The 23,803-nt window shown below is 38.3% G+C and overlaps 1 protein-coding gene across 4 annotated transcripts in view; it reads left to right on the top strand.

Annotated features, from left to right (window-relative positions):
- The window catches only part of KIF26B (kinesin family member 26B), a 361,542-nt gene that overhangs the window by 262,767 nt on the left and 74,972 nt on the right, over positions 1–23,803 (top strand). For all 4 annotated transcript variants that reach the window (XM_058165246.1, XM_058165242.1, XM_058165253.1 and 1 more), the window contains 2 exons: positions 2,180–2,363; positions 3,824–3,983. In XM_058165246.1, coding sequence (XP_058021229.1) covers positions 2,180–2,363; positions 3,824–3,983 — 344 coding nt within the window. The remainder of the gene's footprint in view (positions 1–2,179; positions 2,364–3,823; positions 3,984–23,803) is intronic.

Genomic DNA, 23,803 nt, shown 5'->3' with positions numbered 1-23,803 from the left:
TAAAAATAGTGTCAGGAAAACAACAGCTCAAAATAAATCAGTTATTCAGGAAAGTGAAGGTCTGCCTTCAGTGCAAGAAGAATGAAACGAGCCTACTGTTGGATTGGATTCCTTGGCATAATCCTCCATTAATTGGAGTTGGACATGATGACCTAAATAGCCTTACCCAACTCTATGATTCTGTGTGGCAGGAGAAGTGTAAGAGTGTGTGTGTGTGTAATTGAAGAAATGAAAACTATGTATGTAGCTATTATTTTCAGCAATAGTAATGTCTAACATGCCTTTGTATGCAAAATAATTATATATATTTATAATTACACACATATAATATTAATTATAAAATATGTAATTGGCCCTAAATTTTAAATAAATAACCCTTAATCACAAAAAATAACACACGGTTATTTCAATTGTGTTGATGGACTGCAAGTTCAGAAACAATCACATCACATGTAGCTACAATCCAGGATTGTAAATTCCAAGTAAATGTTGTCTTCCAGTATTTGATTAATTATCTTCACTGTACAGTAAATAATTCTTTACACAGTGATACATTCCACTTTTTTATATAAAATTTAAGAATGGTTGTGAGCAATGGTTGTCAGCGTAAAACCATATTAACAGTTATGAATCTGAAATGAAAATATAACCATTGATCGACTCAATATCATATGGATAAGGGTTCCTTCTTCATATTAGATTATATAATACTATAACATAGTAGAACTGGTAATTTCTCTTGGAACATTCTCTGAGGATCCAATAAGTATGGAAAAGAAAATCTTGTTGTGAATCAGTCTGATTTTTAGATCATATAGATTGCGTAATCCATCATTATTATACACAGTTTTTAAAGTAATTTAACCAATAGTTAAATTGCCATCTGTTGCACATTTCCATAGGGATATTAGTAACTATTCATAGTATTACTAATCAAATTAGTATTGTTTTATTTTATTTATTTATTTAAAACTTTAATATAGCTGCTCATCTTATGAAAACTGGGCAGTTTCCAATCAAGAATTTGACCTGATAAATTTTCAAGATGTTGGTTATATGAGTAAGCTTTGTTATAGATTAGAATATCCATAAATATCGATAAAATGTAATACATCATCAGCATATATTAACATTTCATTCATTCAGTCAGTCAGTCAGTCATTTATTAAAATTCTGTGCCACCCATCTCATTATTAAGTGATTCTGGGCAGCCTACAATGGATATAAAACAGTATAAAATTAGAAGAACTTTAAAACAATAAAAACCTTCAGTAGTAAGAATTAAAACATTAAAATTAACCCAGATAAAATAACAGGAAACAGTACAAAAATCAGGGTGGAGATGGTATTTTCTCCTAATCTATTAACCCCCTCCAAAGGGGGATACCCCAAGCCAGTTGATAGAGCTAGGTTTTCAGGCCCTTTCAGAGAAATATGGTAAAATTAGTCTTGCCATGTGATTGATATCTTAATTAGTTTGAACTAAAAAAGTAATAAAAAATAGCGATCATCCAAAGTAATTCATAGGACAAAGTAACTGAATATACAATGAAGTGATTTGGATATCAAAGGACTGTCGATATGGGCATAACTAAGCATAGTGATAAATAGAAGCTGTAAGAGCAAGGCTCAGTATCAGCCTAGATCAGGGGTGTCAAACTCAAGGCCCATGGACCGGATCTGGCCCACGGGGTGCTTAGATCTGTTCCGCGGGGTTGCCCTGTAAACAGCAAAAGACCAGCCTGAGGTGCCTCTGCTGTGCCAGCTGGCAGAGTGTTGCAGGAGACTGTCACAACTGAAAATGGAGTTCGGGTGCCCATTTTCGCTGGCAGAGCACTCAAACCACCACAGAAACCCCCGACACGAGTGATGTTGAATTGGCCATGCCCACCTTGGCCACACCCACCCCAGCCCCCTGAGGTAAAACACAACCCTGATGCGGCCCTCAATGAAATCGAGTTTGACACCCCTAGCCTAGATGAAGAAAGGAAGCACGGCAACCAGAATCGATTCAGCATCAAATTTTGTACTTTTCCTCTGAAAGCATTTCGGCTGTAGATATTCTATAAAGTAGGATGTTCCTTAAGCAGAGCAAAATTGTATTCTGACTTTGTTAACTGAAAATTACTTATCAGTGTTGAATCTCAGTAAGCTTTCTATGTCTCTGGGTACCTTGCAGCTTCAAAACCAAAGTGAACTCAGAGCTCCCACTGCAGAAAAAGCTGCTTTTTTTCTTGATGCAGCAATTGCCTCCCGTCGAAGCAGTCAGCAAGATTGTCAGGAGGAAGAGCAGAAGAATTCACATATGCTCTTCACTTTGCACATCTATCAGTACCGAATGGAGAAGAGTGGCAAAGGGGGAAGTAAGTCTCATTGTTTTCCCACCCGCTCCTATGATTAGCTATTATTCAGATGGCTTTGTATTCATCTGATTCATAAATATGCAACAAGTATATTATATCATGGAGCATTTTTAATAGGGGCGTGCATGGGATATGATGATCAGACCTATTGTTCTTTTTGGCCTAGTACACATATTGATGCTGTGAGTCTAAGGAGGGTTCAGAATGAAACAGGAGACAGTTAATTTTCTGATTTACTGTCACTTCTAGAAATGATTGTGCCAGCCTCTTTTCAGTTTTTGTGTGGAGCCAATGCTGATGGCTATAAGAAAGGAGAGGGAGGGAGGGGGGAGAGAGAGAGGGAGGGAGAGATTTCTTAAATAATAAAAGATAATATCATTTTGCTCTATAAATCTTCAGACTCTAGGAACAACAGAGTCTGAAGATTTATAGAGCAAAATGATATTGTCAGGCTACCTCTGATTATAACTAGGAAAGAATTCACCTTGACTTCATTTGGAATAAAGAAAAGTACTTTTACTAGTTACAGTCTTGATGGCAGCTTAGTAAAGTTGGATCTGAGACAAAATATGGCTAACATATCATATCCCCCCAATTGTCCCTCCTCCTTCAGGAGGTCAGGCTGGTCTGGTCCAATGCCAACTCCTTCTCGGCCCCTCGTGGTAATCTTCTTCCACAGGTCTCTAGTTGTCAATCATCTTAGGAATGCAGTTTCTGTTGGAAAAGCCCGCGCTGTTAACACTCAGCCGTTAATCACCCCTCCCACACTGTTATGTCAGCCGACACTCTTAATAGGCTCCTTTCCCTTACCCTGTACGGTGGTATGATACATCTCATTTCCTTAATTGTTTTATAATACAGAAATAAACATTTCACATTCTATCTACTGATATAAAGTATTCAAAAGTATACGAAGATTGGAGTGGAGGCTGACAGATATTATCTTTTATTATTTAAGAAATCTCTCCCTCCCTCTCTCTCTCCCCCCTCCCTCCCTCCCTCCCTCCCCTTAAACATGTCTAAGTACCATAAACTGCCCTTTTCTCAGACTTTGATGTAAACCATGTTTTTGCCTGGGAAATGAACTGCTTATGTAGACAAACATGTGGAAACAGTCAGAAGATGCTTCCAAAGCCACCACTTGAATCTAAAAATGGAACCTGCTGCTTTAATGAATCAAAAAGGGATCATTTGGGTGGGTTTTTGCACATTCCAAAGCACCTTCTCTAAAGTTGCATAGGCATTCATGCATTTGGCTTATTCTTTTTTCCTTGTCTGTTCAAGAGGTAGAGTATTAATTGGTTAATTTTACCACTATGTTAAAAAAAAATCTACAGAATTCAGCAGGACTTGAGTCAGATTCGGGGGGGGGGGAGGGATAAAGTTATCATTTATGCCCAAATCATGCTTTCAATGACAAAGTATCATTTATTTTGTCACTTTTATTTCTTTTCTGACAGTGTCAGGAGGCCGTAGTCGCCTACATCTCATTGATCTGGGAAGCTGTGTTAAACCTCTCAGCAAACACCGTGAAGGGGGTTCTGGACTCTGCCTTTCATTGTCTGCATTGGGCAATGTCATTCTTGCCCTTGTCAATGGCAGCAAACACATTCCATACAAGTAAGTGAGTTTTCTGGGTCTCTCTTCATGTTATCTCCCTCTTGCTTATCTGTGCAAAGGTAATGAATTGAAATGCAGGCTTGTAATAGTGTTGCATATGAAAGTTGCAGACATCATAAAAGAATCTCATGGACCAAATAAAGATGTGTTAAATCCATGGGCATCATTGATGGCTTCTTACAAAGTTGTGCAACTCTTTGTTGGTCTGAAGGCTGCACTTGGCCTTCACAGGTCATGTGCACAGAACTACCCTCAAAAAGTAGTGGGCTGGAGCAGGATAAGAATTTGTTTTGATTTGATTTACATTTAATTAAAATTAAATACAGCTAATATGTTTAGTCTGCAGTCATGTATACAAAGGGTTTTCCCTTTCTATCACATTAAAAGTTATAATTGGTAACAGCTTTTGAAGGTCTCTGAGAGCTGCATCAATTGTTTTCAAGGCCTATTCTTGGTCCTGAGGCCTCAGATAATTATTTATGACATATCAGTCTTCCTAACCAGCAGAGAAGATTCATTGCTGAACTATTTGCATTATTGGCACACGTTTATTCAGGATTATAAAGTGGCCACTTACTTTTAACAAAAAAAAAATCCTTTGCAGAAGATGAAGTGTTGAATCATTTATAATTTGGAAGAGGCCTCATTTTCTTTGAGTTTATGCCATTGCTTTCAGTATGAATACCATTGTTAGTGGCATACTTGAAGAAAAAGATATAAATGACAAACAGGTATATATAAAAGCAGCAGGCTATTTTGTTGATGTTCTTTCTTTGACTGGATATATTTCATGTTTGTTGTCTGAAGTTATATTTCTTTTTCATTTATTTAAAGCCATTATGTCCTACTGTTTGGCCTGAAAGTCTTCTAGATCAGATTTGAGTTTCTTTTTAATTTATATTTACATTAATAAAAACATACTAACGATATTTAAACAATTCTAAATAAATCCACCCACCGTAAAATGAATATTGACACTATAAAGGCCAGATTAGATTTAGAAGCTACTTGAAGCACCTGGGGACATTCTTGATGGGATTCCATAGTTAGAGGCCACCACTGAGAAACATCTGTCTCTAAAGCCTGACAACCTTGCTTGTTTTATGTGGCTTACTAATGAGCACAGTAGGACTTTATAGAATACAGGTAGATTCATGTTTTTTTCAAGGGTTTTGAAAATATCAGTTCCTATAAAACATTGTTATTAGCTAACTCCAGCAGCTGCTTTTCTTGGCAGTGTGTATTTAAAAAAGAAAGAAAGAAAACGAAAGAAGTTTTGCATACACTATATTGGCAAGTGCCTGCTGCAGCGGTTTATAGCAATTAAGCTACAATTCTTTTGGGTTCTTGCACACATGGAGATGCCAGAACGTTTATTCATGTTTGCATCTATCTCTTGAGAAGTGACACAAAACTGTCTTTTTGTAAGCTGCAAACAGAATCTATTTGTAAAAGGAACGTTTAGCCTGTTCAGATGATTTGCCAACCATCAAATAAAAACAGTCCCAAGGATATAATTTATATACGAGCACACAGAGCTAAAGTGGTAGTGCCCAGTTTTGACAAAATAAAAAGTCTGTAAATAGATTGTAAATTCTGTTTGTAGGATCAGTTCTGGACAGGAAGGGCCACTAGATTGGATGTAATAAATGCATTCTGGAACATAATAGATTATATCCAATTAGGGCAATGCTAATTTAACTACCATTAAAAAAAGATGGGCAAAGTTCAGATAACACAATACGAAAGTCAGACAAGTACAGAAAGTCAGACAGATACATGAGTCCTGCTTGTTGTATGAAACACAAAGTAAAGCAATAATCCAGACTCAAAAGGAGAGAAAAAGGTCTTATCTCAACCCTACTACCCATACACATATTTAAGCTACGCTTATGGTAAACATTAATTTTTTTATTTTTTATTTATTTATTTATTTATTTATTCGTACTTTTATACCGCCCTGTCTCCCTAGGGACTCAGGGCGGTGTACAGCCATATAAAAAACACATAAATATACAAAGTAAAACATTCATCTAAAAAACTTATTATAAAGGCCAAATATTTAAAATAGACATATAAATAATAAAACCCAATTTAAAACCAAATCTAAAATTTAGACATTTAAAAATTTAAAACCCTAGTCCAGTCCTGCGCAGATAAATAGATGTGTCTTAAGCTCGCGGCAGAAGGTCCGAAGGTCAGGAAGTTGACGAAGTCCTGGGGGAAGCTCGTTCCAGAGGGTGGGAGCCCCCACAGAAAAGGCCCTTCACCTGGGCGTCGCCAGTCGGCACTGCCTGGCCGACGGCACCCTGAGGAGTCCCTCCCTGTGAGAGCGCACGGGTCGGTGGGAGGCATTCGGTGGCAGCAGACGGTCCTGTAAGTAACCCGGCCCTAATGAGAACCATTTTATTTAACTTTCTTATTTAAATGTGGTTATTCTGTAGTAATTAAAAGCTATTAGGCACACGTGTGCTTCTGAAATTAACATACACAGGCTGAATGGAAACATGGATATGCAGTCAAGCATCAGTTCTGAGTGGAAATTTACCATATATTTATGTACACAAATAAGAAGAAAATTTCAAACTAATCATAAATTGCTGAGAGGAATTGGTTCTGCTTCTTGGTCACTATTTTAAAAAGATGGATGGATGGATGGATGGATGGATGGATGGATGGATGGATGGATGGATGGATGGATAGTAATTCTAAATTTCCTACCTATAGCTGAAGTAATTTATGACCATCCACATACTGTTATAGCTATTACTTGGCTTAGTTAAACACCAGAACTCCAGGATGTTCCCAAGGATATATAAATATCCCCAAAACAGGACTCACAAGATTCCTTAGGGAAATTAAGATTTTCCTTCTTCATTTTTCCTTTCTAAAACTTTTATGGAAATTAAAGAAGGATCTCAGTGGCACTTCTATTATTCTCAAGGTACTATTGCCAATCTGTGACAGTGTCGACAATTTGAGGTACTTTGGAGATTCCAGTCTTCCTCTTCCCACCACTTTGGGAGATCAGACATCAGCTATTTCACTATATTAGCCATCTTCATTAAAAAGAAAAAGAAGATTTCAGCAGAGAATCAGTGTGCATTTTTATATTGGCAAATTTCTTCTTGGATAAGGAGCTCATTCTTTTCCACGTGCTGTAAAAATTCACAGTCTTCTAGAGAAGATAACAGAATTATGGCCTGACATAATCAAGTTTCACAGGATTTACTTAAGGCAATAATGAGAAATATTTATTACAATGATTGCAGAAATTGTTACTACTGCTTTATTTCTCTAAAAGCATTAAATTATCTATGTCTGATTTCTAAGATGAATGTGTCTCTTTGGCCCTCCAATGAAAACTCATTTGCACAAATTCCAGATACTCCTTTATAATGATCATAGTTAAAAAAAATGATGCTGGTTGCTAGGCAGCAGGCTAATAATTCATAGTAATGCAAAAGTAATCATTTTATACAGTATTAATGAATTCCTTACTAAATAATATCAGTTTAATTTACTGTAGGACATAAATTTTACAAAATGTTATAACCTTCTACATCATACCATCTTATGTACCATCGTACATATCTTAGCTTATACATACATACATACATACATACATACATACATACATACCAGGGGTGAAATCTAAACATTTTCCCCGCCCACAGAACGTGGCTTAATTGATTATTTGTGGGACCAACTCGTTTTGATTGCTACCTACCCTTTTGGAGAAAGTGAAACAGAATTGAACAGGATTGAACAGAATTAACATAACATAACATAACATAACATAACAACAGAGTTGGAAGGGACCTTGGAGGCCTTCTAGTCCAACCCCCTGCCCAGGCAGGAAACCCTACACCATCTCAGTCAGATGGTTATCCAACATTTTCTTAAAAATTTCCAGTGTTGGAGCATTCACAACTTCTGAAGGCAAGTCGTTCCACTTATTAATTGTTCTAACTGTCAGGAAATTTCTCCTTAGTTCTAAGTTGCTTCTTTCTTTGATCAGTTTCCACCCATTGCTTCTTGTTCTACCCTCAGGTGCTTTGGAGAACAGCCCGACTCCCTCTTCTTTGTGGCAGCCCCTGAGATATTGGAACACAGCTATCATGTCTCCCCTAGTCCTTCTTTTTGTTAAACTAGACATACCCAGTTCCTGCAACCGTTCTTCATATGTTTTATCCTCCAGTCCCCTAATCATCTTTGTTGCTCTTCTCTGCACTCTTTCTAGAGTCTCAACATCTTTTTTACATCGTGGCGACCAAAACTGGATGCAATATTCCAAGTGTGGCCTTACCAAGGCATTATAAAGTGGTACTAACACTTCACGTGATCTTGATTCTATCCCTCTGTTTATGCAGCCCAGAACTGTGTTGGCTTTTTTAACAGCTGCTGCACACTGCTGGCTCATATCTAAATGTTTATCCACTAGGACTCCAAGATCCCTCTCACAGGTACTACTATTGAGCAAGGTACCACATATACGGTACTGGTGCATTTTGTTTTTTTGGCCTAAATGTAGAACCTTACTTTTTTCACTGTTGAATTTCATTTTGTTAGATAGCGCCCAATGTTCAAGTCTGTCAAGATCTTTCTGTAACTTGAGCCTATCTTCTGGAGTGTTGGCTATTCCTGCCAGCTTGGTGTCATCTGCAAATTTGATGAGTTCCCCATCTATCCCTCGTCCAAGTCATTGATGAAGATGTTGAAGAGTACTGGGCCTAAAACAGAGCCTTGGGGTACTCCACTGCATACTTCCCTCCATGTGGATGTAGTTCCGTTGAGGACTACACGTTGAGTGCGGTTGGTCAGCCAGTTACAAATCCATCTGGTGGTGGTGCTGTCTAACCCACATTTTTCTACTTTATCTAGTAGTAGGTTATGGTCTACTTTATCAAATGCTTTACTGAAGTCCAAGTAAATTATATCGACAGCATTCCTCTGGTCTACTAATTTTGTCATTTTGTCAAAGAATGCGATAAGATTAGTCTGGCATGATCTGTTTTTGACAAACCCATGTTGGCTTTTGGTTATTACTTTGTTTGCTTCTAGGTGTTCGGTGATTCGTTGCTTGATTATTGAGCTTTAAATTTGTTAGCCAACCAGAGTCATTATTACAAGAAAGGCAAGGATGTAAATTGATTAAAATTATTATTATTTGTTTCTTCCACCTGGGGAAGGACAATACCTGAGAAAATTGGGAAAACTATCTGCCTATTAAAATTCCCAGTGATCTATCCAAGTTGTTAGCCACATGGTAATTTTAGATACTACTTACATGGTTGGAAGGAACACTGTAAGGAATTCCTGCTGTTGTCTATCAGATAGAACATAGAACAAATAATCGTACAGCTGGAAGGGACTCTAGTCCAACCCCCTGCTCAAGACAAAAGATTTTATATCTTCCCAATAAAATGGTTGTCCAGTGTATTTTTGAAAACCTCCCCTGATGGAGCAGGGGACAACTCCAGGCAACTCCAGAAGCAAGCTATTCCATTAATTAACTGTTCTCATCATCAGAAAATTTCTCTTCAAGTCATATTTAAGGAAATTAGTGGTTCACACGTGAATTCTCAGCTATCTTTACCCCTTAAAGCTGTGTAAAGTAGTCAGAAATTATACATAATTATATTTTAATAATTAATTAATTACAGCTATATCTAATTCTGCATTGCATTGCAGTCTCTCTTTATTCTTCTGTCACAATGCCTACTACATCATGTGCCTGAACTGCTCTAAAACAGCAAGTACCAATGGTCTTATTGAAATCAGCACAGCTAAATCACACCAATAACAAGTAAGACCCTTCTGGTTCAATGGAACTGTTCCCAGCTAAATAGAAATAGCAAGGCAGAATGACTTTTTGTCTTATATTCATTTTAACAGAGTTTATGTTTTCACTGGACTGCACATTTCTATTAGTAAAATGTTGGTATTTTATTCCCATATGTGCAAAAGGTAGACACGTAACACTCATTTGCATCCAAAAACTGTCGGTAGGAGAAAAATAGCAATTAAAATTGTTATAAATATGCTTGAGCAAGTGCATGAATATGAATTAACGGAGTGCAAATATGGTCATAGAGGATTTCATGCATGAGATAATATGTTTCTTATAGATCTTATCTCACTATCATAGGAATACAATCAGTTCTTTGTCCAATATTATAGAAACAGGATCACAACTATAAACATTAAATGGCAAACATTAATATTGGGTGGAAAGAAAGGTTTGCTGCTGCTAAACAGATACCAAGAGGAAAGCATTATTATGTTTTAGTGATTCCAGGCTTCACCTGGGATAGAAGATTTCATCTGCTGATGTACTCCTGGGTTACATCAACAAAGGAATAACATCAAGATTTTAAATGGGTGATAATAATACCACTTTATCCTACACTACTGAGGTCACTCTTGGAATACTGAACACAGTTCTGCTCACCATGATAAAAAAAAAAAGATGCTGAGAGCCTAGAAATTCCAGTTGAATTTATAAATGAACTGAAATGTTCTTGTGAGCATTGGTAAGTTTTAACAAAGAACAATATTGTTCTTTCCGGTGATTGCAATACCACGGTAACAATAACTGAGCAAAAATAGATTTTCTGTTTCACAAAGGGCATGTTAGATTTCCCCTTGGAAGACATAATTTGGCTGAAGATTTGACACAATAAGACAGTAATTAAATCTTTTTTGTGATTCAAAACTGGTAGCCATTACAAATGGGTTCACAGTCTCTGACTATTATGCCTCACCTCTAAACTTATGTCTTTTCTGGATTCTGTTTTCTCATATTTTTCCCAATAAAATGGTTGTCCAGTGTATTTTTGAAAACCTCCCCTGATGGAGCAGGGGACAACTCCAGGCAACTCCAGAAGCAAGCTATTCCATTAATTAACTGTTCTCATAATCAGAAAATTTCTCTTTATTTCTAGGTTGGCTGTCTATTTAACGAGCTTCTACTCATTATTTCTTGCCTGTCCTCTGGTGCTTTGGCGAATAAGTCAACTCCCTCTTCTCTATGACAGCCCCTCAAGTAGTAGAAGACAGTTATTATATTCCTCCCTAATCCTTCTTTTTGATAGGCTAGACCCGTGATGGCGAACCTGTGGCAAGTGTGGCATGCAGAGCCCTCTCTGTGGGCATGCCAGCCATCGCCTCAGCCGAGCTCTACCACACATGTGTGCACGCCTCCTGCCAGCCAGCTGGTCTTTGGGTCTCTGTTGCGCATGCGTGGGGGGGAGCATGTGGGGGGTGCATGCACGGGGGGTTCAGATTGGTGCAGGAGGGCACGGGGGTACCTCGTGCTGCGCCCCATTTTGGTTTCCATGTGAGGCCCCCATGCCCCATTGTGGGCCTGGAAAGCCTCCTACACCAACCTGGAAACCAAAGTGGGGGGCGGAGCGCATGGGATATGCAGGGGGCAGGGCGCATATGCGGGGGGGCACTCATATTGCATTTTGGGGGTTCGGGGGACACACAACATGGGCATGCTTTGGGCACTCGGCACCAAAAAAGGTTAACCATCACTGGGCTAGACATATCTAGCTCTCGCAAACATTCATCATACGATTTAGTCTCCAGACCTTTATCATCTTTGTTGATCTTCTCTGCACACTTTCTAGGCTCTCAGCATCTTTTTTTTTTTTATCATGGTGAGCAGAACTGTATTCAGTATTCCAAGTGTGACCTCAGTAGTGTAGGATAAAGTGGTATTATTATCACCCATTTAAAATTTTGATGTTATTCCTTTGTTGATGTAACCCAGGAGTACATCAACAGATGAAATCTTCTATCCCAGGTGAAGCCTGGAATCACTAAAACATAATAATGCTTTCCTCTTGGTATCTGTTTAGCAGCAGCAAACCTTTCTTTCCACCCAATATTAATGTTTGCCATTTAATGTTTATAGTTGTGATCCTGTTTCTATAATATTGGACAAAGAACTGATTGTATTCCTATGATAGTGAGATAAGATCTATAAGAAACATATTATCTCATGCATGAAATCCTCAATGACCATATTTGCACTCCGTTAATTCATATTCATGCACTTGCTCAAGCATATTTATAACAATTTTAATTGCTATTTTTCTCCTACCGACAGTTTTTGGATGCAAATGAGTGTTACGTGTCTACCTTTTGCACATATGGGAATAAAATACCAACATTTTACTAATAGAAATGTGCAGTCCAGTGAAATCATAAACTCTGTTAAAATGAATATAAGACAAAAAGTCACTCTGCCTTGCTATTTCTATTTAGCTGGGAACAGTTCCATTGAACCAGAAGGGTCTTACTTGTTATTGGTGTGATTTAGCTGTGCTGATTTCAATAAGACCATTGGTACTTGCTGTTTTAGAGCAGTTCAGGCACATGATGTAGTAGGCATTGTGACAGAAGAATAAAGAGAGACTGCAATGCAATGCAGAATTAGATATAGCTGTAATTAATTAATTATTAAAATATAATTATGTATAATTTCTGACTAGTTTACACAGCTTTAAGGGGTAAAGATAGCTGAGAATTCACGTGTGAACCACTAATTTCCTTAAATATGACTTGATTGGAATTAATTCCAGTTGAATTTATAAATGAACTGAAATGTTCTTGTGAGCATTGGTAAGTTTTAACAAAGAACAATATTGTTCTTTCCGGTGATTGCAATACCACGGTAACAATAACTGAGCAAAAATAGATTTTCTGTTTCACAAAGGGCATGTTAGATTTCCCCTTGGAAGACATAATTTGGCTGAAGATTTGACACAATAAGACAGTAATTAAATCTTTTTTGTGATTCAAAACTGGTAGCCATTACAAATGGGTTCACAGTCTCTGACTATTATGCCTCACCTCTAAACTTATGTCTTTTCTGGATTCTGTTTTCTCATATTTTCCTTTCTGAAAATAGGGGTTTCTCACGCCTGTAAGTAGCATTTACCTGCTTATATCTCTGCATTCTTGTTTTGGGAATCTTTAACTATGAATGAAATCCCAATAGAGTACAACAATTAATTTTGACTAGTGTTTCATGTTCATGGAAGAGCTGAACATCATTGTTTTTTGAATAAAGCTGAAACATGCTTCTGTGTCTAGTAGCCCAGGATAAGGGAATAAGACAGCTACTTGGTCTATACAACTATATCAAATGTATATATTTGATTGCTAATGGATTCTGGTTAATTCAACATGTCTATATAATCTGCATATAGTAATGAATGTCTAGAAACTGACATGAACCTGAAAAGAATGTACGCTACTATAGTTCAATTAGATTGTTACAAATAGAGTCAGAGCCTATTATGATTTCAGAAATCTGCAGCAGTGAATCCCCTGATTATCACCTTGGATGAAACAACCCAAATAGGTGCCAGATTTTAAATCCTGCCAAGCCTGGCCTGCTCTTCTATTTCTATTGACCATTCTCCTGGCAAAAAATAATACATTTGAAGGAAATGCCTATTTTTATATGTTTTCATAAATTGTCTGGGTTAGTTTGGGTATGCTCCTTGTATAATGATTTTATAACCCATTTGTTAGTGCATTTTGTCATGTACTAAGCAAATCAAACCTATTAAAGTGGAAACATTTCCATTCCTTTAATTTACCCCTATTGAGAGATTTATACCACTTGGGATGTTTATATGGTGATTAACAGTGCTATAACAAAGAATCTTAATTTGAAACTTGGCAAAGCTGCCTTTTATAATGCCTTTATATGAGTCTCTTATGTTACTATTTAAATCAATCCATACATTTATCCTTCCCACTTGGAGTACTTTGTGTGAATGCTACCTAACTCTTCAGAGGAGTAGGTGTGAACGCCGATAGAACTGAAAGACAAATAAGATTTTTCTGATGTTTTCATTTCCAATGAAGACTTTTGTCTATTGGTTATCTGCTTTCTATAATCAGTACAAGCAATACTAATTTTTATAAACTTTTAATTTTTTACTTTACTTTAATTTAATTTTTTACTTTAAAAGTCAGTTCTTCAAGACTGAGAAATCTGGGCTAAAATATAGACTCTTCTTGGTTCTGCTATGTTATTCTTTCTTTTTAAATCTTGGCTATATGAGCAGCAGAGAAGAGAATCAGTAGCTGAAAGGTTCTTTCTCTTCTGAATCTCACATATCATGAATTTCATGAAATGTACTTTGCCAAATTTCCCAGAATCTCATGTTGGCCAAGAGATGAAGACTAAGGGAGGGGACCTCTTCATCCTTAATGAAGCCAACACAGGCCAAGTCATGAAAAATAAAGGAAAAAAGGATGTTGAAAAGGTCAACTGTAGGGCAGTGTAGCTTTTCAATTTAGAAGTAGGTTCAGGAAAAAACCCCAACTTTCCAGGAAAATGATTATTGGAAGGGTGAGAGAGGGTATATTTATTTTCTTAACTATTCAAACAACTTATAGTGTGTTCCATTGTGTCTACTTACCTCTAGCATAAACACAGCCCTTATAAAGGGCAAATCTGAATCCCAACAATATGGAGAGTAGAACTGTAAATACAATCCAAGTGCTTTTTGTGTTGTGTTTGTGATGATTGCATTGATTTTATGTTAGTCTTCCTCAAATTTTCTTTCCCTATTTTCAAACTTGTTATTCACAGATTTTCATTAATTATTACCAAAAGTAATTTATACACTGTTGCACTATTAATTTACACCTTAGCTTTCAGAGCAAGAATCAGAAATGTTCGTTCCCAGACATTTCATTCATTAAATGACACTTCAATGAAGCGAACAGTATGTTCTTTAATTTAGTCTTAAACTGCTAAGACTCCAAATCTTTTAACTTCTCAAAGTAAGACATGGGAGAGATTAATGCCATAGTTGCTATCCTTTAACAATATTTTCTGAATATTCAAATCTCTGTGGTTTACATGTTTATACTACACATCACATCTACGTAATAATGAATGTGTTGGGTTCACTGGAGTCATTCCTCACTGCAGGGACATGAGGCCTATTTAGGTGACCTGTTCTAATTGATTGAGGGGGCTTAGGAATTTTCCTGAGGAATTGAATGGCTTAGCAAGTTCTTGATTTCTGCCTGAAATTGGGAAGTAATTTGGACCTTGCATCACATCACTTCTATGTGTCCTTTCTCTGTGTGTGCACCAATCCAGTAGTATATTTTAGTTTACTAAGGTGCTCCAAAAGATGAAACTCTAGAAGATATCCTCCTGAAGAACCTTGGAGGAAGACCTAAAGTGACTGATAGGACATGATAGGAGCCCATATCGGGATTACCTCATGGCAATAAGGATAGGAAAATGTCACCTGCCCTTACTCTGTCTGCTGATAGCCATCCAGTGGTTCTTTTTAGGGTGACCCATTTCCAGGGGCAGTGAGCAGAACAGGACATTGTGAAGAACATTCAGATTATTTGTTAGATAAAGTCATTCAGATTTGCTCCAAGATAAACTCCAACTGGGCAGGCCCAACTGAGGTTTCTGAAGCTCAGTCTTGTGTAGTGATGTAGGATGAATATACTGGAATAATGCCTGAGGAAATGGACAAGATTCTTTTCTCTGTTAATTTAGACACCTCTTTAATGATTTGTTAAGGGAACCAGGGAGGTAATCTGGTTGAATCCATGCTGGAGTGCCAACCTTTTTGACAGAGGGAATTGTGCCTTCAGCCTTGAAGGAGGCAGAGGAGTGTTGCCTTCTCAAGAGACTAGCCTTGGGCCCAGTGATTTTGGACAAGCATCATCATGCCTCCAACCTTCCCCTTTTGGGAAAGTTTGTTAAGAACTGCAGTTACAGTCTGGAGAGTTCTAGACCCATTTCAGTTACATTTCAGACTAGGATTCAGTCTTAAGACATCCTTGTGGACATACTTGGTGGACCTGTGGCAGATTTAGGATGAAGATGGTACATTTATCCTAGTACCTCTTAATCTTTCAGTGGTGGATGTCCATGCCTTCTACCATGATGTCCTTTCCTATGACATTTGATATAATCTTATGTCCTAGAGACATGGTAATCTACTCTGGTCCAGTTATCTCTGGGTTTTATTTTTCACATTTCCCAAGATTAGTGCAGGACAACACTATTATCCAGAAAAAGATTTATTCAGAAATTCTGGGATCTTGAGAAAACAAATTCTCTTCTTGGAATTTGGAGCTACTTTTGGAAAAAAAAGGGGACGGTTGGTAATAATGAGGTTCATCTTTTTAGCTTTGCCTTTGTCTTCACTGTAGCTAAAGACATAATAGGATTTCATCCTAGGGAGGTGAAAAGATGATTTCTTCATAGCCATGTAAGTTTTTAATTAAGAATTAATTACATTTTCAATAGAAGAATGGATATTGAAAGTTGCTAATTTGGCTGAGATGGCAAAAATCTCAGCCTTTTTGAAAGACAATACACAAGAAAGATACTTAAATGAATGGAAAAATTGGATTGACTATATTCAAAATAGAAATCAGACTAAGAGATATCAGATTGCCTTTGAATGATAAGGATGTATTATTTCTGATTGCTATGGGAGAGGTTAGGATTTGATGAGAATTGCAGGAGTATAACTGACTTAGGAGGGAAAATTTTTTTAGCATACGCTTGTTTTATTTTTAACTATACCTTGTGTTAGTTCCGGGAAGTCGGGTGGGGGGGGGAGGGGAGAGGGGGTTTTTGAAGGGAGAGAGGAGGAGGGAAGGAGGGGAAAGCTTTTTTTTTTGTAAAAACTTTTTCAATAAAAAAAAAAAATTACATTTTTATCCCAGTTTTTTTCCTGAAGAACTCGGGACAGCTTATACAGTTCCCCTCATTTTAGTCTCAGAATAACTGATGTCAAGAATAGGCTGTGATCTAGAGACCAATTCAAGGTTACCCAATGAGCTTCATGGTTCAATACAGTTTTGAATGAGGCTTTTGTTAGTATTGATCCATGACTAATTGTGTTGTTAAGCACTAGGAAGCAAGAGGGGAAGGTAGGACTTACCTGCATATTGTCTATAGTAAAGAAAGGCTTCTTGTTAGCCTTTTTGTCCTACTGTTCAAAAAACAATATATTTGGACAAGCAGGTAGCTTTAATTCATCTTCAGGTAGCATACAAATATTCCTCTCAGATATATAATTAACTAGAAATCCAAGTCTTGTTTATCTTATATGCTGTACAAGTGTTATGTATGTCTATATGGAGACCGCTGAAGAACAAGTTTACATGTTTTGTAATCTTCATTTGGAGGAAAGGCAGAATGCAAAAAGAGCATTATCATCACAGAGACTAGCAGTAATGTCACTGGCTGCACTGGGACAGCAGTCCTAGGGGACATTTTCCATTCACGTGACCTAGATAGGATATAAAGACACACACAATTATTTTTGCTACATGGTGAAATTTGTTCCTTTCTTTATGATCATAAGCCTTCTGAAAAACGATTAAGTAGTTTCTGCCCAAAGTACTTTCCTGCTGTAATTTTAATATAAGGGATGTATATCACATGGAAAAATAAGTAAATCTGAATTATCAGAAAATGTTAGCAAAGGCGTAATTTCTACATTCTTCAATCAGTCATTTAGTTATTGATTATATTTATTTTGTGTTCACTGGAGAGCTTGCTATCTTTCAGAATTAATTGCATACAAAGACAGAGTGCATTTCTGAGACTATAAGTACATAATTGAACTCTACAAAAGTCCTTAAAAATCTGTGTACAGAATAATACACTTGTTAAGACTTGTCAGTGGCGAGATGTAATTAGGTGGATGTAATGAGTCCTCTGTTACTTACATCTAAGTAAATATTTGTGAATGGTTTCCCTGATGTCACTCTCCGGTTGTCAAGGATGGGCACACCCGATGCACCCATACGTCTGTATATTTAAAAAAAAATCCCAGAGAGTTTAACATGATTTAAATAATAGGATTAGCATAATAATTAAGATTTGTAATTATGCCATTTTACTGACAAATTAGTGAATATCCAATCCACAAAACTGCCTCTGAGCTTGGCTGGTATTATGCTGTAAACTAAGAAATAGAAAAAATGCAGCAAGAAAAGCCAGATATTTTTTCCCCCTCAGTGATTCCAATACCACCAAAAAAAAAATGTTATTGAAACGTGAATCTTTAGTATGGGAACTGTGCATCACAGAATCAAGCTCTGAGACTCTAGAGGAATTCAGCTCTGGCCTTGAAGAAGAAGTAAGAAAGGAGAAACAGTTGGTCACACACAGAAAATAGGAAGTGTGAGAAAAAGATTGTGTGGCTTAAGTATCGTATCCTTAATCATGGACAATGAACGTTTTCATAACCCCATTAATGTATCTTAAAATAATGCAACATTCTTAGGATCCTTCACTGTCTGTTTCTTGAGCTGACCTATCTCAAGACTCTTTGATGCCAAGTAAGGGTGTATGTTTGTTCCTACTGTGCATATTTGCAGCTAAGTCCCTTACTCCTCAGTTGCTTTTTAATTACTGCAGGAGCTACATGGAAGAGAATGTTATGTTACTATTTAGAATTAAGTTAGGAATAGTTTTTATATTCTTCCTTTTGTTTATTTTCCTAAACGGTGCTTTCTTTTCCTCGTTATCTTGTTTAAAATTCTACTGAGGAAACAATTGGTGAGAATGTTGTAGATATGGGTTCCACTCTCAAATCATTTATGTGACTTCAAAGACTTATTTTTGTAAATGTGTTAAGTGTAGATACTGCTCTTTGCTTAATATGTTTTAGAGAGGCACATAAAATTATGGATTCATTCTTAGTGAAAAATTCACTAAGAAAATCATGACACTGTCGGTCTTCATATCTCATGGATGTTTTGGAAGAGGTCACTGTTAGCTAGGAGACTGACTGAATCCCCGTTGGGTCTCTTGCTTTCAGAATTAATTGCTCCAAATTTTCAATACCACCTTATCAGACTCCTCAGCAGTAACCAAGAGAGGGCTTTCCTGCCTATACCTGGATGCTGCATTATCATTTCACCATACAATAATGGAAAGAAAACTGACATTATAAGCATTGTTAGGGGAAGAAATGTTTAACACTTTCACTGCCCACACCAACAGTAATATTAACTTCCTGTTCTACTCAGCCTTGTGATATGTACAAAGAGTAGTGGGATGCCAACACCATCCCACTACTCTTCTTACACATCACAAGGCTGAGCACATACTGTCTTAGCCCATACCTATTGGTTTTAGTCTTATAGCATGCAACAAGGGATTTCCTTCTGTTACAATATTTGGAGACATTACATTCTTGGTTCTGAAATTCATATGCTATAACCATTCACCTGACAATCATAGACTAGACAGAACTTCATCAACTCTCAGAGACATCTCAGACTCCAATTTCTCATATATTCTTATCTGCATTGCATTGGTAGTTAGTACTGATTTTTCTGCCCCTCTTGGTGACTTTGAGATTATTACCAGCTGAATTGGAAACATGCTCACTGTGATAAATGTTGTAGTACCATTCATCCTATCGTTGGCCGATATATCCTTGTATTATGCTCCTTTCATTTCTTGTGCAGCTTTTCCTCTGCAATGATCTGAAAAAAATCTTATCACCATTTCAAGAGCTCTGCTGCAGCCAATGGATTGACCATTTTTGTCTGTAGTTTTATTGTTAGAATTGGGTCTGTCTAGTCTAATGAAAAGACGGACTAGAGGTGACACGATAGCAGTGTTCCAATATCTCAGGGGTGCCACAAAGAACAGGGAGTTGCCCTATTCTCCAGGGCACCTGAAGGCAGGACAAGAAGCAATGGATGGAAACTAATCAAGGAGAGAAGCTACTTGGAACTAAGGAGAAATTTCCTGACAGAACAATTAATCAGTGGAACGATTTGCCTCCAGAAGTTGTGGCTGCTTCAACACTGGAAGTTGTTAAGAAGAGATTGGACAACCATTTGTCTGAAATGGTGTAGGGTTTCCTGCCTGAGCAGGGGTTTGGACTAGAAGTCCTCCAAGGTGCCTTCCAACTCTGTTATTCTGTATTCTGTATCCTATAAAAACGCTTCCAGTGATACTGAATGAAATCATTGACAGAAATCTGCTTCTCCTTTGGGTATCGTGGGATGCATGGGAAGTTTAGATAAATGTGATTGATATTCATTCAATATTGGTATTGTTTCATTCAACATCTTACTATTTAGTTACCCAACAGATATGTTGGATCTCTGAAAAATAATGAGGGACAAAAATTCAATGCAATAAGGCATCGCTCTTAATTGTTGCTCTTCTGTTCTATATTGGAATTAATTGAGTGTATCTGAAACAATATCAGGTAGAGGAGATTTTTTTTTTCCACACTGGATGAGAAAAGAAGCCTGAACAGTCTCTTTGTTTATAGGTTTTAATTTGCTTATTGAAGAAGTTAGACTTTGATGGCAGACAGTTATGAATCACAGGAATTTGCTAGAAAGTATATAACCATATATAAAAACTATAATTTTTAATTGAAAATCTTGTTAATGCTAAGACTGATTGTATTATGCATGCAAGACATCAAAAGGATGCCACCTAAGATAGGAGGATGCCACCTAGGAGGAAATTCATCTGACAATTATAGAAATGATCACTGATTTGTTACCTCATCCATCACATCAATGTATATTCTATGATTCACAAGGTGCTTATAAATTTCCATATTCCACTGTAGACCTTCCATTTGGTTCCTCTTTCATACAATATTCTGGGACAGGAGAATCTTTTACAATAGGTATGTGGTTGTTGACCAATCCTGAACAGTTACACCTTTGAGATCTTGACCTTCTTGCACTTGAGCAATTTTTATCCTTCCCTTCTTCTGGGACCATGTCTAGAAAGGATACAGAATGTGCCATGCTAAACGAAAGGACGGTTCACTGGCCAAGAGCATTTCATCTTCAGAAGTTGCATATAAAAGTAAGATGGAGAAATACAGTTGGTTTTAGATGTTGTTTATGTCTGAATGATGACCTCCATGTTCGATAGTCCCACTGGAGAGATTGATTAGCATCTATGGATTTTGACGATTAAAACCTAACACATTGTAATCTGACTCCAACAAAAGATGTATCATCATTTTATGCTACCATGGTCTTCTTGGAGTTAGAGAACGATGTGAAACTCTTTGCCTTCCATAGGACAACATTCTGGCTTCCAGCCAATATAGACAGATTCTTCTGCTAATGAGCAGAATCCAGCACAGGTGGCTAATCACACTGATAATGATGAGATGCCAAAAGACCTTGGCAAAGTGCCAAGTATGAAGACAAGGGTACAAGAAAAAATGAATGAAATATTTCTGCCTTTGGAAAGAATCACTAGCCAATTTCCAGAATTTGCTAGAATTATGGTGGGATCTTGTAATCATATTCCTGGGATATCTTGGCTTCTTATCTTGTACTTGCACAAGCTCTTTTGACATCTTTCACCCGACTTGTATAATTATTCTATAATTATTGTTCTATAACTATTATTTATTATTTATTTATTTATTTATTTATTATTTAGATTTTTATACCGCCCTTCTCCCGAAAGACTCAGGGCGGTGTACAGCCAGATTAAAACAATAATATACAAAATTAAAATAACAATTAAAATACATATTCAAAGATGGCCGAAAATTAAAACCGTCAAATTGACCTATACTAAAATACCCCAATTTAAAATTATTAAAAATCCAGAAATTTGAAAATTTAAAAATCAAGCCAGTCCCGCTTGGATAAACAGATATGTTTTCAATTCACGGCGAAAGGTCCGAAGGTCAGGTAATTGGCATAAACCAGAAGGAAGTTCGTTCCAGAGGGTAGGTGCTCCAACAGAGAAGGCCCTTCCCCTGGGGGCTGCCAGCTGACATTGTTTGGCGGACGGCACCCTGAGAAGACCCTCTCTGTGTGAGTGTACGGGTCGGTGGGAGGCATAAGGTAACAGCAGGCGGTCCCGTAAGTACCCGGGCCCTAAGCCATGGAGCGCTTTAAAGGTGGTAACCAACACCTTGAAGCGCACCCGAAAGACCACAGGTAGCCAGTGCAGACTGCGCAGGAGCGGTGTTACCCGGAAGCAACGTGTGGCTCCCTCAATCACCTGCGCAGCTGCATTCTGGACTAACTGGAGCTTCCGAGTGCACTTCAGGGGTAGCCTAGCCCCATGTAGAGAGCATTGCAATAATCCAGACGAGAAGTGACGAGAGCATGAGTGACTGTGCATAAGGCATCCCGGTCAAGAAAGGGGCGCAACTGGCGCAACTGGTAAAAGGCTCTCCTGGAGACGGCCGCCAACTGATCTTCAAACGACAGCCATCCATCCAGGAGAACGCTCAAGTTGCGCACTCTTTCTGTTGGGGCCAGTGACTCGCCCCCAACAGTCAGCCGCGGTTGCAGCTGACTGTACCGGGGTGCCGGCATCCACAGCCACTCCATCTTGGATGGATTGAGTCTGAGTCTGTTTCTCCCCATCCAGACCCGTACGGCTTCCAGGCACCGGGACAGCACTTTGACAGCTTCGTTGGGGTGGCCTGGGGTGGAAAAGTACAGCTGAGTATTGTCAGCGTACAGCTGGTAACTCACCCCAAAGCCACTGATGATCTTGCACAACGGCTTCAGGTAGATGTTGAACAGGAGAGGCGAGAGAATCGACCCCTGAGGCATCCCACAAGTAAGGCGCCTCGCGGTCGATCTCTGCCCTCCTGTCAACACCCTCTGCGACCGGTCAGAGAGATAGGAGGAGAACCACCAATAAACGGTGCCTCCCACTCCCAAACTCTCCAACCGGTGCAGCAGGATACCATGGTCGATGGTATCGAAAGTCGCTGAGAGATCTAAAAGGACCAGGGCAGAGGAACAACCCCTATCCTTGACCCTCCAGAGGTCATCCACCAACGCGACCAAAGCTGTCTCCGTGCTATATCCGGACCGGAAACCGGACTGGAACGGGTCTAGATAGACAACTTCATCCAGGTACTGGGGAAGCTGCCACGCCACCACACTCTCTACAACCTTCGCCACAAAGCGAAGGTTGGAGACTGGACCATAATTACCCAAAATAGCTGGGTCCAGGGAAGGCTTCTTGAGGAGGGGTCTCACCACTGCCTCTTTCAAGGCGGCGGGAAAGACTCCTTCCAACAAAGAAGCATTTATAATTCCCCGGAGCCAGCCTCGTGTCACCTCCTGAGTGGCCAGCACCAGCCAGGAGGGACACGGGTCCAGTAAACATGTAGTGGCATGTAACCTCCCCAGTAACCTATCCACGTCCTAGAGAGCCACAGAATCAAACTCATCCCAAACAACAGCTTTGCTCCTGGTTTATACCTTGTACTCCTGCACAAGGTGGGATTTCTCCTATGACTGATACAGCTTCAAATTGTGGCTTGGCTGATCCAAGGTTATGGCTTAAGATTCCCTGCATTTGTGACAGTTTGTTCTGCAGTTTTGAAACTGTGTTTTCATATCCCCTTTGGAATGTCATCTGTACACACAGTCTCTTTATCCTGACACAAACAATCATCCATTAGCAATTGTCCAAGCACATTTCATCTGTATCTCAACAAATCTTTGCAGCTGAGAAAGCCCAAGGACAGTTTAAAGTGCTATGCTCTGGATGTGGTGTTTGTCCTACTATACTGATTCAAAATACTTTGTGCAGAAAATCTAGCTTATGCATTATAGTGGCAGCCTGAAACAACATGTTCATGTGTGTCCAGTTGTTTATGCTGGTATCATGTGGATCCATTCTCTGACTACTGAAACCACATGGAATCAGCATAGCACACAAGCCAACTAAAGCCCTTCAAAACATCCTGAGTAAGCCCAAAAGACTCAGCAGCTCCAGAAGAAGAAAAAACCAGGAGTCATCTACAACA

The sequence above is a fragment of the Ahaetulla prasina genome, chromosome 1 (genome assembly GCF_028640845.1).
Source record: "Ahaetulla prasina isolate Xishuangbanna chromosome 1, ASM2864084v1, whole genome shotgun sequence".
NCBI classification, from domain to species: Eukaryota; Metazoa; Chordata; class Lepidosauria; order Squamata; family Colubridae; genus Ahaetulla; species Ahaetulla prasina.
Note: the sequence above shows the minus strand (reverse complement) of the source record. Positions and strands in the feature narration are given on the sequence as shown.